Source organism: Ascaphus truei, chromosome 22 (genome assembly GCF_040206685.1).
Source record: "Ascaphus truei isolate aAscTru1 chromosome 22, aAscTru1.hap1, whole genome shotgun sequence".
Classification (NCBI taxonomy): Eukaryota; Metazoa; Chordata; class Amphibia; order Anura; family Ascaphidae; genus Ascaphus; species Ascaphus truei.
The window spans coordinates 6,091,703-6,108,879 of NC_134504.1; the positions used below are offsets into that span (position 1 = coordinate 6,091,703).

General features: G+C 56.0%; 2 protein-coding genes across 2 annotated transcripts in view; one reads left to right on the forward strand and one right to left on the reverse strand.

Annotated features, from left to right (window-relative positions):
* The first annotated feature begins 116 nt into the window (after positions 1-116).
* GALK1 (galactokinase 1) lies at positions 117-10,661 on the forward strand. Its single transcript, XM_075579791.1, has 8 exons — positions 117-339; positions 3,976-4,165; positions 4,371-4,490; positions 5,486-5,621; positions 6,400-6,581; positions 7,099-7,249; positions 7,547-7,709; positions 9,272-10,661. Exons 1-8 carry the CDS (start codon positions 187-189, stop codon positions 9,341-9,343), a joined length of 1,167 nt encoding a protein of 388 aa, XP_075435906.1. The 5' UTR covers positions 117-186; the 3' UTR covers positions 9,344-10,661.
* Positions 10,662-11,028: 367 nt separating this feature from the next.
* ITGB4 (integrin subunit beta 4) overlaps positions 11,029-17,177 on the reverse strand; it is a 33,482-nt gene continuing 27,333 nt past the window's right edge. The window contains 11 exon segments of the mRNA XM_075579621.1: positions 11,029-11,561; positions 12,521-12,715; positions 13,725-13,835; positions 13,838-13,864; positions 13,867-13,887; positions 14,750-14,905; positions 15,114-15,171; positions 15,173-15,303; positions 16,608-16,673; positions 16,676-16,756; positions 16,866-16,976. Of these exon segments, the coding sequence (XP_075435736.1) occupies positions 11,422-11,561; positions 12,521-12,715; positions 13,725-13,835; positions 13,838-13,864; positions 13,867-13,887; positions 14,750-14,905; positions 15,114-15,171; positions 15,173-15,303; positions 16,608-16,673; positions 16,676-16,756; positions 16,866-16,976 (1,097 nt within the window). The 3' untranslated portion in view covers positions 11,029-11,421.

Sequence of the window (17,177 nt, forward strand, 5' to 3'; positions counted from 1 at the left end):
TTGCTATGGGTTTATCCCTGGTGGGCGGTGTATTCTTACGTCACGGGTGGGTGGGGTATTCTTACGTCACGGGTGGGCGGGGTATTCTTACTTTACAGGTGGGCGGGGTATTCTTACGTCACGGGTGGGCGGGGCTGATCCAGACCCGGAAGTGTCCCTGAGCTTTGCACCGGGGGACACAGAAAGATGTCCAGTTCCGGGTGTGTGCTGGTGGACGCCCGGCGGGTGTTCGCGGAGAGCTTCGGGGGGGCGGAGCCCCAGCTCGGGGTGTTCGCCCCCGGGAGGGTGAATCTGATCGGGGAGCACACGGATTATAACGGGGGGTTCGTACTGCCCATGGTGAGGGGACAGGGGGTGACATCTGTGTGTCACATGGGGCTGTCACCTGACTGACACACTGTCACTCACACACACTGTCACCTGACTGACACACTGTCACTCACATACACTGTCACCTGACTCCGACACACACTGTCACCTCACAGTGACACACACACACACACACACTGTCACCTGACTGACACACTGTCACTCACATACACTGTCACCTGACTCCGACACACACTGTCACCTCACAGTGACACACACACAGACACACTGACCTCACATTGACACACACACACTGTCACCTCACAGTGACACACACACACACTGTCACCTCACAGTGACACACACACTGACCTCACAGCGACACACACACACTGTCACCTCACAGTGACACACACACACACTGTCACCTCACAGTGACACACACACACAGTCACCTCCCAGTGACACACACACTGTCACCTCACAGTGACACACACACTGTCACCTCACAGTGACACACACACACTGGGACATAGGACAGAGCTGCCACCTGACTGATACACACACACACACACACACACACACACACACTGACTCACATTGCCATTGGGAAATGGGACAGAGCTGTCACTTGACTGTGACTCACACTTCACCTGACATACACACTATCACCTCACAGTGACACACATACTGTCACCTGACGCTGACACACACTATCACACAGTGACACTCTCAAACACAGTGTCTCACACAGACCGTGACGCGCACATCCTGTCATTATCTGGATGTAGGGTATCTCACAGTGACTCCAGTGTATGTGACACTCACACACACACACACACACACAGTGTGAACAGGTGGAACATGGTACAGTGATTTCTCACACACAGACGGTATCTCGCAGTGACTCCGCTGTGTGTGACACTCTCACACATATTGTGAACAGGTGGAACATGGTACAGTGATTTCTCACACACAGTGATTTCTCACACACAGTGATTTCTCACACACAGTGATTTCTCACACACAGTGATTTCTCACACACAGTGATTTCTCACACACAGTGATTTCTCACACAGTGATTTCTCACACACAGTGATTTCTCACACACAGTGATTTCTCACACACAGTGATTTCTCACACACAGTGATTTCTCACACACAGTGATTTCTCACACAGTGATTTCTCACACACAGTGATTTCTCACACACAGTGATTTCTCACACACAGACGGTATCTCGCACTGATTCCGCTGTGTGTGACAGACATATCTGGTGTGATGTTGGCTGCCGAAAGTTAACCATTGCAGTGCCGGGGTAGACTCTTAAGAAAATAAACTTATTCCAAGCAGCCTGTTACTGTCACCCCGTCCACACACCTCACCAGGGACCCCAGCACAAACGTCAGCGCGCTGTGCTGTGAACGAGCCCCGCAGGAGTTGGGTGACCATCCGAGGTTATAATTTGTATCACAACATTCTATCAAACTCTGTTTATACACCAGGACTTTGTATGGCCCCTGGGTGTATAGGGGCGGGCCCTGGGTGTATAGGGGCGGGCCCTGGGTGTATAGGGGCGGACCCTGGGTGTATAGGGACGGGCCCCTGGGTGTATAGGGGCGGGCCCTGGGTGTATAGGGACGGGCCCCTGGGTGTATAGGGACGGGCCGCTGGGTGTATAGGGACGGGCCCCTGGGTGTATAGGGACGGGCCCCAGGGTGTATAGGGACGGGCCCCTGGGTGTATAGGGACGGGCCCCTGGGTGTATAGGGGCGGGCCCTGGGTGTATAGGGGCGGGCCCTGGGTGTATAGGGGCGGACCCTGGGTGTATAGGGACGGGCCCCTGGGTGTATAGGGGCGGGCCCTGGGTGTATAGGGACGGGCCCCTGGGTGTATAGGGACGGGCCGCTGGGTGTATAGGGACGGGCCCCTGGGTGTATAGGGACGGGCCCCAGGGTGTATAGGGACGGGCCCCTGGGTGTATAGGGACGGGCCCCTGGGTGTATAGGGACGGGCCCCTGGGTGTATAGGGACGGGCCCCTGGGTGTATAGGGACGGGCCCCTGGGTGTAAAGGGACGGGCCGCTGGGTGTATAGGGACGGGCCCCTGGGTGTATAGGGACGCGCCCCTGGGTGTATAGGGACGGGCCCCGGGTGTATAGGGACGGGCCCCTGGGTGTATAGGGACGGGCCCCTGGGTGTAAAGGGACGGGCCGCTGGGTGTATAGGGACGGGCCGCTGGGTGTATAGGGACGGGCCCTGGGTGTATAGGGACGGGCCCTGGGTGTATAGGGACGGGCCCTGGGTGTATAGGGACGGGCCCTGGGTGTATAGGGACGGGCCCCTGGGTGTATAGGGACAGGCCCCTGGGTGTATAGGGACGGGCCCTGGGTGTATAGGGACGGGCCCCTGGGTGTATAGGGACGGGCCCCTGGGTGTATAGGGACGGGCCCTGGGTGTATAGGGACGGGCCCTGGGTGTATAGGGACGGGCCCCTGGGTGTATAGGGACGGGCCCTGGGTGTATAGGGACGGGCCCCTGGGTGTATAGGGACCCTGGGTGTATAGGGACGGGCCCCTGGGTGTATAGGGACCCTGGGTGTATAGGGACGGGCCCCTGGGTGTATAGGGACGGGCCCCTGGGTGTATAGGGACGGGCCCCTGGGTGTATAGGGACGGGCCCTCGGTGTATAGGGACGGGCCCTGGGTGTATAGGGACGGGCCCTGGGTGTATAGGGACGGGCCCTGGGTGTATAGGGACGGGCCCTGGGTGTATAGGGACGGGCCCCTGGGTGTATAGGGACGGGCCCTGGGTGTATAGGGACGGGCCCTGGGTGTATAGGAACGGGCCCTGGGTGTATAGGGACGGGCCCCTGGGTGTATAGGGACGGGCCCCTGGGTGTATAGGGACGGGCCGCTGGGTGTATAGGGACGGGCCCTGGGTGTATAGGGACGGGCCCCTGGGTGTATAGGGACGGGCCCTGGGTGTATAGGGACGGGCCCTGGGTGTATAGGGACGGGCCCTGGGTGTATAGGGACGGGCCCCTGGGTGTATAGGGACGGGCCCTGGGTGTATAGGGACGGGCCCTGGGTGTATAGGGACGGGCCGCTGGGTGTATAGGGACGGGCCGCTGGGTGTATAGGGACGGGCCGCTGGGTGTATAGGGACGGGCCCTGGGTGTATAGGGACGGGCCCTGGGTGTATAGGGACGGGCCCTGGGTGTATAGGGACGGGCCCCTGGGTGTATAGGGACGGGCCCTGGGTGTATAGGGACAGGCCTTGGGTGTATAGGGACGGGCCCCTGGGTGTATAGGGACGGGCCCTGGGTGTATAGGGACGGGCCCTGGGTGTATAGGGACGGGCCCCTGGGTGTATAGGGACGGGCCCTGGGTGTATAGGGACGGGCCCTGGGTGTATAGGGACGGGCCCCCCTTGCATATAGTTTTCTAACAGCGTTGCAGAACCCCGTAGTAGTGAAAGGGTTAAGAACCCCATATCCTGCCTACGTATCAGTGGCGGCCATTTCCGGAGCCCGTAAATGGCATTTAATGAGCAATGAATGGCCTGCGGGTGTCAGAGAAGTGGACGGGTGTGATTAGGGCAAAGGGTCCCTCCTGTCCCCACAGATGATGTCACGGTGTGATCACGGCTCTGATGTCCCCTCCTCAGGCGCTGCCCCTTGTCACCGTCCTAGTGGGGACCCCAACGTCGGACGGCAAGATTTCCATCGTGACCACGGCGGAGGGCGCGGACGCTCCGCACAGGGTGGAGTTTGAAGCCCCCCAGGATGGGAGACCCCTCACACCAGGGAACCCCAGCTGGGCCAACTATGTGAAGGGGGTTATACAGCACTACAGGGGTGAGAGAGGGGGGTACTCTGGGACCGGGAGGACACAGGGGACCACCTGTGCGTGTCGGTGACACCTGCGCTTGTCACCGCTTTCTCCCGTCTTTGTCACGGTGCCACCGTGGCTTCTGTTCTCTCTCTTCTAAATGTCACAGAGAGCCGGGCAGCTGACGGTCACCTAGTAATGTCACCCTGTCCCCCCTCTGTCCCCTCCCAGCCGGCCCGGTTCCTGGTTTTAACGCTGTGATTGCCTCTGACGTCCCCCTGGGGGGCGGTCTCTCCAGCTCCGCGTCGCTGGAAGTCGCTACGTACACGTTCCTGCAGCAGCTGTGTCCAGGTCAGTACAACCCCCCCCCCAAACCTCCCGTACACCCCCAGAAAATGTTACCCCTGTGAGAGGACAGTGATATATACAGGTAACAGAGGTCAACTCCGTGTTATATACAGGCAAAAGAGGTCCCCTCCATGCTATATAAAGACGGGAGAGGTCCCCTCTGTGCTATAAACAGACAGGAGAGGGCCCCTCTGTGCTATATACAGACGGGAGATGTCCCCCTCCCTGTGCTATATACAGATGGGAGAGGTCCCCCTCCCTGTGCTATACACAGACGGGCGATGTCCCCCTCCCTGTGCTATATACAGACGGGAGAGGTCCCCTCTGTGCTATATACAGACGGGAGATGTCCCCCTCCCTGTGCTATATACAGACAGGAGATGTCCCCCTCCCTGTGCTATATACAGACGGGAGAGGTCCCCTCTGTGCTATATACAGACGGGAGAGGTCCCCTCTGTGCTATATACAGACGGGAGAGGTCCCCTCTGTGCTATATACAGACGGGAGAGGTCCCCTCTGTGCTATATACAGACGGGAGAGGTCCCCTCTGTGCTATATACAGACGGGAGAGGTCCCCTCTGTGCTATATACAGACGGGAGAGGTCCCCTCTGTGCTATATACAGACGGGAGAGGTCCCCTCTGTGCTATATACAGACGGGAGAGGTCCCCTCTGTGCTATATACAGACGGGAGAGGGCCCTCTGTGCTATATACAGACGGGAGAGGGCCCCTCTGTGCTATATACAGACGGGAGATGTCCCCCTCCCTGTGCTATATACAGACGGGAGAGGGCCCCTCTGTGCTATATACAGACGGGAGAGGTCCCCTCTGTGCTATACACAGACGGGGATTTCCCCCCCCCCCCCCCGTGCGGTGTACAGACGGGAGAGGTCCCCCCCTGTGCGGTGTACAGACGGGAGATGTCCCCCCCCACCCCCCCCGTGCTGTGTACAGGTAGTGTTCCTGTATACTGTGAGTCTCCCCGCGCTCCTCCTCAGATGATGGGGACCCGGTGCAGAAGGCTCTCTCCTGCCAGAGAGCGGAGCACACGTTTGCGGGGGTGCCCTGCGGGATCATGGACCAGTTCATCTCTGTACTGGGGCGGGAGGGACACGCGCTGCTCATCGACTGCAGGTCAGTCTGGGGGTCCCCGTCACTGCCAGCAACGAGAGGGTTAACCAAGCAGCATGGCATTACAGCCCATCGGCAGGGTGCAGGTAGGGGGCCATCTTTAAAGCTGCCGGCCGTTCTAGATGGAGAAGAGCTCTGTTTGCAGTCGTTTCGCTGTGACCGAATGGCCACTAGCGCTTAGCTGCCACTCACCGCGCTGCCGGGACACAGCCCCCCACCTAAAACCCCCCAATAGTAACGCTACCTCGTACCCGAAAAACCTTTAGCCCTTACCCTAAAAGCCCCTACATTAACCCTAAAGTTAACCCCGTACCCTAACCGCTAAAACCCCTAAAGTTATCCCCCTAACCGCTAAAACCCCTAAAGTTAACCCCCTACCCTAAACATATCCCCCTACCCCAACGGCTAAACCCCTAAAGTTAACCCCCTACCCTAACCCCTAAACCTATCCCCCTATCCCAACTGCTAAACCCCTAAACTTAACCCCCTACCTTAACCGTTAAACCCCTAAAGTTACCCCCTAACAGCTAAAACCCCTAAGCTTAACCCCCTAAACCTATCCCCCTACCATAAGCGCTAAACCCCTAAAGTTAACCCCCTACCCTAAAACTTGCCTTCCCTAGAAGCGTGCGGCGGTGGCAGCAGAGGGTCTGGCTTCGTGGCGGCCCCGGCAGAGGGTCCCCTTGTGGCTACACGCCGGTGGGGAGCAGGTCGTGGCGGGATGAACGCAGCCTAATGTCCCGTTCCATTTAACCCTTCCCCATCTCCCCCTCTCCCCCAGGTCGCTGGAGGTTACCCCCCTCCCCCTGACAGACCCCGGGCTCGTTGTACTCATCACCAACTCCAACGTGCGCCACGAGCTGACGGGCAGCGAGTACCCCGCGCGCAGGCGGCAGTGCGAGGAGGCAGCCAAGGCTCTTGGGAAGGAGAGCCTGAGAGACGCCAGCCTGGGGGACCTGGAGGGTGAGTGGGGCATGTGAAAGTGTGACCCCACCCCATTTAACCCGAGATACCCCTGGGGTAGGGGTACAGAAAGGGTTCCTAGCCTCTGTTTCCTGGATCACGGAGTCTGGCCTAGTCTTATTAGTGAGCAGCAAAGGATTCTGGGAGTTGACATTCTGCTCCTGAAATAAGTCTATACTGCACTCTCATTTTCTGCATCAGTGGTGCCAGTTGGTGTGTGTGTATGTGTGTATGTATGTGTGTATGTGTGTATGTGTGTATGTGTGTATGTGTGTATGTGTGTATGTGTGTATGTGTGTATCACACACACTGTCAGTCATACTGTTACTCTCTCATTGTTCGTTCCTCTGAGGGGTGGGGTATCTGACGGGGGTTTGGCGAAACACCCCTCTGCCTTATGGGGACCCCTCCTACACACAGTAACAGAGTATTCCTGCAGGATTTGGGGTCACACCTTACGGGGTGTGGGGGTCTCAGGGCCGCTTCTGCCCCCGTCACATTTGTCCTCTCTCTGCAGCGTTGAAGGCGTGTCTGACAGAGGAGTGTTACAGACGGGCACGTCATGTCATCACAGAAATAGCGCGAACGACAAGCGCAGCGCGAGCCTTAAAGGCGGGAGATTACCGAGCGTTCGGGAAGTTAATGGTGCAGAGTCATAATTCCCTGAGGTACGTCAGCGTGACACGCACAGACTGAGGGACCCCTCTCCTGTGTGTGTGTGTGTGTGTGTGTGTGTGTGTGTGTGTGTGTGTGTGTGTGTGTGTGTGTGTGTGTGTCACTGACAGACTGAAGGAACCCCTCTCCTGTGTGTGTGTGTGTGTGTGTGTGTGTGTGTGTGTGTGTGTCTCACTGACTGAGGATCCCCCTCTCCTGTGTGTGTGTCTCACTGACTGAGGGAACCCCTCTGTGTGTGTCTCTCACTGACGGAGGGTCCCCCCTCTCTCTCTCCCCCCGTGACTCTCTAGGGATGATTATGAGGTCAGCTGCCCTGAGCTGGATGAGTTGGTCTCGTTGGCTCTCGAGGTCTCCGGTGTTTACGGCAGCCGGATGACCGGTGGCGGTTTCGGTGGCTGCACAGTGACCCTGGTGGAAGCTTCCGCTGCCGACAGAACCAAGCAGCAACTTCAGGTGACCGCATGTGTGACCGGTCATCGCCCAGGCCCAGATTTACTAAACGGCGCTATCCAACTGAATGGCCTGCAACGGGTTTTAGGCGATAGCACCACTTTGCAGACCTGGGCCATACTGAGTTATTTCACGAGTGCCCCCCCCCCCCCCCCGCAGGATAAATAGCGAGTGGAGTGAAGCTCTGGGACCACGTGATCATTAAACTGTTCCCCGCACCTCCATACGTGCCCCCGCACCTCCATACGTGCCCCGCACCTCCATACGTGCCCCCGCACCTCCATACGTGCCCCGCACCTCCATAGGTGCTCCGCACCTCCATACGTGCCCCGCACCTCCATACGTTCCTTCTTCATACCAATGTTCAGAGCGGCGGCTCCCGGCCAATCTCCCGCTCCTATTGGCTGAAACTCTGAACCGCCCGCCGTAGCAGTGGCAGAGTGTACACGTGTATATATTATGTACGTAACATCACATGCGTGTTCTCTGAGCGGGTGGGAGACGAGACGAGACGCGGTGCACTGACCGAGTGTACACGTGTATATATTATGTACGTAACATCACATGCGTGTTCTCTGAGCGGGTGGGAGACGAGACGAGACGCGGTGCACTGACCGAGTGTACACGTGTATATATTATGTACGTAACATCACATGCGTGTTCTCTGAGCGGGTGGATGACGAGACGTGTACGCGGTGCAGTGGCAGAGTGTACACGTGTATATATTGTGTACGTAACATCACATGCGTGTTCTCTGAGCGGGTGGGAGACGAGACGCGGTGCACTGACCGAGTGTACACGTGTATATATTATGTACGTAACATCACATGCGTGTTCTTTGAGCGGGTGGATGACGAGACGTGTACGCGGTGCAGTGGCAGAGTGTACACGTGTATATATTGTGTACGTAACATCACATGCGTGTTCTCTGAGCGGGTGGATGACGAGACGCGTACGCGGTGCAGTGGCAGAGTGTACACGTGTATATATTATGTAAGTAACATCACATGCGTGTTCTCTGAGCGGGTGGGAGACGAGACGCGGACGAGGTGCAGTGGCAGAGTGTACACGTGTATATATTATGTACGTAACATCACATGCGTGTTCTCTGAGCGGGTGGGAGACGAGACGCGGTGCAGTGGCAGAGTGTACACGTGTATATATTGTGTACGTAACATCACATGCGTGTTCTCTGAGCGGGTGGATGACGAGACGTGTACGCGGTGCAGTGGCAGAGTGTACACGTGTATATATTGTGTACGTAACATCACATGCGTGTTCTGTGAGCGGGTGGGAGACGAGACGCGTACGCGGTGCAGTTGTACAAAAAAAATGCATTTTATTGTCACGATGCAGCTTTAAAGATGGCGACAGTCGCTAAGCAAAGCAGGGCATGTCCTGCGGTAAGGCGGCGGCGGCAGAAACGCAGTGGAGATTTGCTCCTAAACGTAGACGGGACCGCGCGGTCCTCCCCGCTTCAGCGTGCTCGCCATTCTGCTGCGTCCCCGCGTCCCGCCGACTAATGACCCTAAAAGAAGCCTTTGTCTCCCCCCTCTCACCTGCAGGAGAAGTTCAGCGGCTCTGCTACGTTCTACATCACCAAACCCTCCGAAGGAGCCGGGGTGCTGCTCCTCTAACCAGGGGGGAGAGCGGAGACCCCCACAGACACCCCCCACAGACACCCCCCCCCCCCCCCCCCCCCCACACACACTGTAAGTGTGAAATAAACACCTCTCTGATTACTATATATATATCTATTTATATACACGGTTTTGTTGCTGCTTTGATCTCGGAGACGATCCGGTCCCCCGCCATAACGGGAAGTTACTGGGTGGGAAGCGGGGGGTCTCCGGAGCTGAACCCCTCGTTAATTTCAGCAGTGAGGCTCCCCGAGACACTTGCCTCCTGTAGGGGGAGCCGGTAGTCGATCCGCGGGTTTAAAGGTCCCGGTCACGCAAGGGATGACATCACGGCTTCCTATTGGTCAGTGTGACGCGGTAGCATTAACGCCGCCATTTCGATAGCCCCACGCAGCTCAGCCGGAGCTGCTACCGGTGCCCCCTACAGGAGGGTAAGTGTCTCGGGAAGCAGGGGGTCCCCGGAACTGATATGAACTCATTTCAGCTCCGGAGACCCCCGGCTTCAATCCTGTAATTACAGGAAAGCAGGATTGCTGCTTTAATGGCTCACTATTGGTTAAAGTGAGTGCAAGCTCTGGGGACCAGTAACGGTCCTTCCGTCGGGCAGATTGTTTTTGGAGAAGGGACCCTGACAGCTTGCATTCTTTAACCCTTAGTTAACCATGAAAGGGTAAAAAACAGACAATGTTTAATCAACGAGAGCCCCAGAATCAGGCAGGACACAGTTTTACCCTTTTAACCCTTCACTGCCGGAGGCACTGTTCTGTCCAGCAGCAAACGGGTTAAAAGCGCGCCGGGTTTGGGGGGCATTCCCTAAACGCAGGTAAGGGGTGTAGGAGTTGGATCCCAAATAAACCGGCATTTATTCCCTCCCTCTGGTAATCGGCGCACATGCCAGCGTCCTCGTAACCCCAAACTGCGCGCGTTTCTCTTCCTCGTAACCCCAAACTGCACGCGTTTCGCCTCGTAATCCCAAACTACACGCGTTTGTCCTCGTAATCCCAAACTACACGCATTTCTCCTCCTAATCCCAAACTGCACGCGTTTCTCCTCGTAACCCCAAACTACACGCGTTTCTCCTCGTAATCCCAAACTGCATGCGTTTCTCCTCCTAATCCCAAACTGCACGCGTTTGTCTTCGTAACCCCAAACTGCACGCGTTTGTCCTCGTAACCCCAAACTGCATGCGTTTCTCCTCGTAATCCCAAACACGCGTTTCTCCTCAATCCCAAACTACACCCGTTTCTCTTCCTCGTAATCCCAAACTACACGCGTTTCTCTTCCTCGTAATCCAAAACTACACGCGTTTCTCCTCGTAATCCCAAACTGCACGCGTTTCTCCTCGTAATCCCAAACTACACGCGTTTCTCCTCCTAATCCCAAACTACACGCGTTTCTCCTAATCCCAAACTGCACGCGTTTCTCCTCCTAATCCCAAACTACACGCGTTTCTCCTCGTAATCCCAAACTGCACGCGTTTCTCCTCGTGACCCCAAACTACGCGCGTTTCTCCTCCTAAAGGAGAGTATGGGATACTACAGAGAAGCCATATCATTCCCTTCTGCTCCAAATGGTGACGCCAAATCAGTATTTACACCGTAATAAAAAGTAGTACATTTAAATAAAAGTTTGGTTTGCCGCTTGCACGGGGGGAGCAGAGCACGTCCGGCAGTCAGAAGGCAGCTGAAACGCGTTGGGGTTCTTGTTCTGCAGCGGAGACTTGCATCTAAAATGTAGACCCCACCCCATGAAGCTATAGGTTTTTTTTTGTTTTAGTATGCCCATTTCATGAGCTCCCTTTACCCTTTGTCACATAGAAAATCGGGGCAGGAGTTGGGTGACCATTGAGGCGAAATTGTCATTTTTGATGAGATCTTTTTCTAATGGTCACCTAACCCCTGCAGTGTCCCAGCTCTTGGTAACCTCAGGATCCCGTGTACAGCTAAACCGCTTAAAAAAGGAGCGGACGTGTGTCACACACGGGTGACCGCAGCGGGTTACAACACATTGTCCAGAGTGGCCGGGTGAGGATGGGACAGCAGGAATACAGCTCGCCCCCCACACCCTCCCCCTCCTCAGGCCTCGTAGAACTGACGGTCCACCTGTCTGCTGAGTGACCCGCCGGACATCAGGGTCCTGGTGACATACTCTTTGGTGACCTGCTGGGTGAGCGTGCCGGACGTCTCCATGCGCTGGGTGGAGACGGACATCCCATCTGTGGAGGTCGGAGGGCAGAGGTCAGCAAGCCGCATGTACACAGTATATTATACGCTACTGCACTATAGTATACTCTACTATACACTGCTCTCTACAACACCGTATTATAGCGCCCTCTGCAGGGGTAGGCAACTCCAGTCCTCTAAGGGTTCCTTACAATGCATCTGATCTCAGACGCGCTATTACAGAGGGTCGGGGTTCCTTACAATGTATCTGATCACTGACGCGCTATTAGAGAGGGTTGGGGTTCCTTACATCTGATCTCAGACGCGCTATTAGAGAGGGTTGGGGTTCCTTACAATGCATCTGATCTCAGACGCGCTATTAGAGAGGGTTGGGGTTCCTTACAATGCATCTGATCTCAGACGCGCTATTAGAGAGGGTTGGGGTTCCTTACAATGCATCTGATCTCAGACACACTATTAGAGAGGGTTGGGGTTCCTTACAATGCATCTGATCTCAGACGCGCTATTAGAGAGGGTTGGGGTTCCTTACAATGCATCTGATCTCAGACGCGCTATTAGAGAGGGTTGGGGTTCCTTACAATGCATCTGATCTCAGACGCGCTATTAGAGAGGGTTGGGGTTCCTTACAATGCATCTGATCTCAGACGCGCTATTAGAGAGGGTTGGGGTTCCTTACAATGCATCTGATCTCAGACGCTATTAGAGAGGGTTGGGGTTCCTTACAATGCATCTGATCTCAGACGCGCTATTAGAGAGGGTTGGGGTTCCTTACAATGCATCTGATCGCACTGCACTATAGCTAACTCTATACAATACTACACTGCTCACTGCACTATAGTATACTATCGTGCACTGCAGTATTGTGTAGTGTATACTATAGTACACAGAGTAGTATCATGTATAAAATACTACAGTATTGTGTACTCTGGCGTGGCGCGTGTGGGCGGTGGCGCGTGTGGGCGGTGGCGCGTAGCTGCACCTGAGCTCTTACCTGTAAAGAATGGGTCTGTCATGGTGGTGTGCGTGACGTTGCTGTGGGAGTACTCTCCCGGGAGGGTGTGCGTGACGTTGGTGTGGGAGTACTCTCCCGGGAGGGTGTGCGTGACGTTGGTGTGGGAGTACTCTCCCGGGAGGGTGAACACCTCGCGCCGGCTCATCTGCTGGTTCCCAAACTGAGAGAAGCTTCCTAGCGGGGGGAAGAGGGCGTGAGAGAGCGCCCGAGAGAGAGGGTGAGATTGTCCAGGAGAGGGTGAGAGTGGGTGACAGGGAGGGTGTGTGAGCGCCTGGGAGAGGGTGAGAGCGAGGGACAGGGAGGGCGTGAGAGAGTGTCCGAGAGAGAGGGTGAGATTGCCCGGGAGAGGGTGAGAGTGGGGGACAGGGAGGGTGTGAGCGGGTGAGAGATTGCCCAAGAGAGGGGGTGAGATTGGCCAGGAGAGGGTGAGAGCGGGGGACAGGGAGGGGGTGAGATTGCCCGGGAGGGGGTGAGAGCGCCTGAGAGAGGGGGTGAGATCGGCCGTGAGAGGGTGAGAGCGGGGGACAGGGAGGGGGTGAGATCGCCCGGGAGTGGGTGAGAGCGCCTGAGAGAGGGGGTGAGAGTGTATCTGTAAATGTTACTTATGCCCATAATCATATCTCTGACTGTCCCTTAAATATCTGTGACCTGAATGTGTGACCTACGTTCATTTAATGAAACAATTAATTATTCTAACTCTGGCTTTTCCTGTCTCTTGTAACAAAATAATTGTGTTTAATTGTAGTTCTCAAACTGACAGTACAGTATTGTGATGCCGGGATTCTATCAAAAATAAAGGATGATGAATGTTTTTTTCTATATAAATATATATGGATATTTTAAATCTGAATATGCATGTACCCTGACCCCCTTTGTTTGGGGTTACCCATGGCTCCCCCTCAGTTTGGGGTTTATCCCCGGCTCCCCCCCGTCAGTTTGGGGTTATCCCCGGCTCTCCCCCCCCCCCCTCAGTTTGGGGTTACCCGCGGCTCCCCCCTCAGTTTGGGGTTATCCCCGGCTCCCCCCTCAGTTTGGGGGATACCCCCGGCTCCCCCCTCAGTTTGGGGTTATCCCCAGCTCCCCCCCCCCTCAGTTTGGGGTTATCCCTAGCTCCCCCCCCTCAGTTTGGGGTTACCCCCGGCTCCCCCCTCAGTTTGGGGTTACCCGCGGCCCCCCGTCTCACCTCCGTCCTGGGACTCGATGGTAATGATGCCTTCTCTCTCTGGTCCGAACCCCTGTGTGGTTTTCGCCTGCACCTTAAACTTGTACGGGAGGTTCTCGCTCAGGAACGGACTGTTAGGGTGGTCTCTGGGTTATCCCCTCCACGTAGATATTTCGGGGCTCCCCTGAGACACAGACGAGGTACATCGCAGATTAGGGGGAGGAGAGGGTGAGATGCTTCCCCTCCCTCTACACGCGTCCCCCCTCCCTATACACGTGCCCCTCCCTCTACCATGCACCCCCCCTCTCTACACGTACCCCTCCCTCTACATGCACCCCCCCTCTCTACACGTACCCCTCCCTCTACACGCGTCCCCCCTCCCTATACACGTGCCCTCCTCCTCTACTCACTTCTAGGTCTATACACGTCCCCCCTCTACTTCCTTGTCTACACATGCACCCCCCCCCCCTCTTTCTATGACCACATTTCCCCCCCCCCCCCTTTACTTCTAGGTCTATACATACGCGCCACCCCCTCTTTCTAGGTCAACACTCTTCCACCCACCCCCCTTCCCCCCCATACTTCTAGGTCTACACTCTTCCACCCACCCCCCCCCCCCCATACTTCTAGGTCTACACATGCGTGCTCCCCCTCTTCTAACAGCGAGCCTTTGCTATTTCATGCACTGAATAAAACACGTGGCGGGGAGCCGTGGCTTTCTTGTTGCAGTCAGTGGCATTATTCTGTGTCCCTGTATCAGACGAGCGTGGCCGGCATCGCCGGGCAGAATATACATACAGCTGCGCGGGATACGTAATACCACGTAATACCACGTAATACCACGTAATACCACGGGACAAGCTGATCTAGTAACCCAGGGGCGGCCAAATCCAGTCCTCAAGGGCCACCAACAGGTCTGGCTTTCAGGATATCCCTGCTTCAGCACAGGTGGCTCAATCAGTGGCTCAGACTGATCTAGCACATGGATTGCAAGCTCTATGGGCTAGTGCTGGATCCCTCCCCTTGGGGGGGGGGGGGGCACTTACCCCCTCCGTGCAGCATCTCGCAGGTCACCATGTAGCCCAGGATGGACCCGTTGGGTTTGCGGGGTCTCACCCAGCTCAGCTGCAGGGAGTCCGGGGTCAGAGCCGTGAAAACCAGGGGCCCCGGGGCGCTGGGGGTGCTCAGCGTGAAGGGAGACCCTGCGGGGGGGAGGGAGAGAAGGTCGGGGGGGAGCGGTTATAACCTCTTCACTGCTGTCATGAAGAGAACAAACGATGAACCCATTCCGAGGTCAGAGGCCAACATCGGAAGGTGGAAGGGTTCATTATGGGGTTAGAGGAGTTTATCAGACCTCTCCCCCCATCCCCCGTGATGGCGTCTCTCTGCCCCCCGCCTCCCCAGACATACCTGGCACGGGGCTGAGGGGGCTCTGAGGGTCCACCTGCGACTCTATGGTGATGACCCCTTTCCCTTTCGGGGCCCCAGCCCTCCTCGCTCTGCGCCTTCACGCGGAACATGTACGAGTGGTTGGGGAGCAGGTCTTCCACCACCACCGAGTTCTCCCGCGGGTTCTGGACGTCGATGGTTCGAAACTCGCCTGGAGAGGGGAGACAGGAAGTGAGCCCACTGCGCAAGCGATGGGGGGGGCGCAGCCGTTAAAGCAAGTGATGTCATAGGAGGCGGTGTGCAATACAGTGACCTCCCTGGGCATGTGGCAAGCCCCTCGTGTGATGTCATAGGACACTGTATGGGCAGTGAGGTGCCAATGTTATGAGGTCCTACCATGCACAGTTATATCGTGGGCCCATTACATCACAGCTGATGTCACGAAGAGTCCATTAAATGCACAGTGATGTCACAGCACTAGGGATGACCTCACTGCTTTCTCACCCCATGTGACATCACAGCCGACAAGCCACTAGTGACTGGATATGAGAAAATCCCGCTCCCTCCTTTGGTCACCCTTCCCCCTTTTCTGTCACCCCATACATACTCCGGCTCACTGCCATGATAATGTCATGAGATATTAGGTATTTTAATCCCTCTGGTTCTTAAGGGGTTAATGAGCTACAGTTTGAGTTAAAATACAACATTTGTGGTCTGTCTTGTCAGGAATCTGTGGGGGCTTCAAAAGGCTCGATTTGAAGTCGGGTGTGAAAAATACAAAGAGTGGGTTTATTGTATGTTAACACCTTTTTGCAGGCTTGGCGTATGTGGCTGGAGTCAAGGTAAGGGCAATGTCTGGAGACTTTGGGTGTATAATATAGCCCCTGTGACAACTTTCTGTACCCAGGAGACCGAGCGTCAAAGCATTTCTCGGCAGGGGGTGTATGGATGGCCACGGGCCGTGACTACAGAAAAGGTATGCTAAAGACAGAACAGCTTCTTAAAATAACAGGGGAAAACACACAGTAAAAGAAAACCTATACCAATTGCCATAGATTTTTTTCCCCCAGAGAGGTCACTGGTAAGAGACGAGGAAATATCCCGTGTCTGCTCTGTAGACATCTGGTTTTTAAAATCTTTTGCCCAGACTTAAATATATCCTTTCCTCGTGGCACCGGCGTAAGCCCACCCCCTTGTAGAGGAGGCTTTGAAGCTGCTCTACCCAAACCACGTCTATAGAATTTGTGTAGAAGAGTTGACACCTTGAGGGGGCTTCCCAGGAGGGACCCCTGCCCCAATTAAGTCCCTTTGAAGTTCAGAGCAGACCAAAGTAACAGTCCCGACCTGTTTCCAACCCAGCATTTTGTATTTTGTTAACACAGGCGTAGCTCATTAACCCCTCAAGCACCAAAGGGATTAACTACCTAATATCTCATGATATTATCATGGACAGTCACCGTCCCCCTTCCTGTCAGCCCAGACATGCTCCGGGGTCCCCCCCCCTGTCTCACTCACCTCCGTGGAGGAGCTGGTACTGCACCCTGTACCCCAGCACTTCCCTCTCGCACAGCGGCTCCTGCAGCTGACCTTTAGGGACGTCGGTCCTAGTGCTGAGAAGACCAGGCGTGTGGGGGTGTCGGGGATCCCCGGGGAGGTGCGGGTGTCTGTGGGGGGAGAAGCTCATGGTTAGTGCTCAGGTGAGTGAAGTGTTTGAGGGGGTGTGGGGGTCCCTCTCCTCCCCCCGGAAGGTTTGAGGGGGGCTCTTGCTCTCACCCTGAATGGCCACGTCCAGGCTGCTCAGCGCGTCCCTCACGTCCTCAGAGTGTGTGCGGCCCCTCACACCCATGAGGGGGGGAAGTCCCAGCCTGTTCTGGCCTGAAACACCTGTGGAGGGGGGGGGGGGGGTAGGGGAGAGGGCAAGGAAAATGTGAGGGGGGAGAGCCAGGCATGGAGACACTGATTACCTGTATATACCTACTGCCCCTACCGGTGACACGGGCAGGGAGGATCTATGTCCTATAGTCTGTCCCTCCCACTGCAGGGTGACACGGGCAGGGAGGGGTATGTCTTATAGTTTGTCCCTCC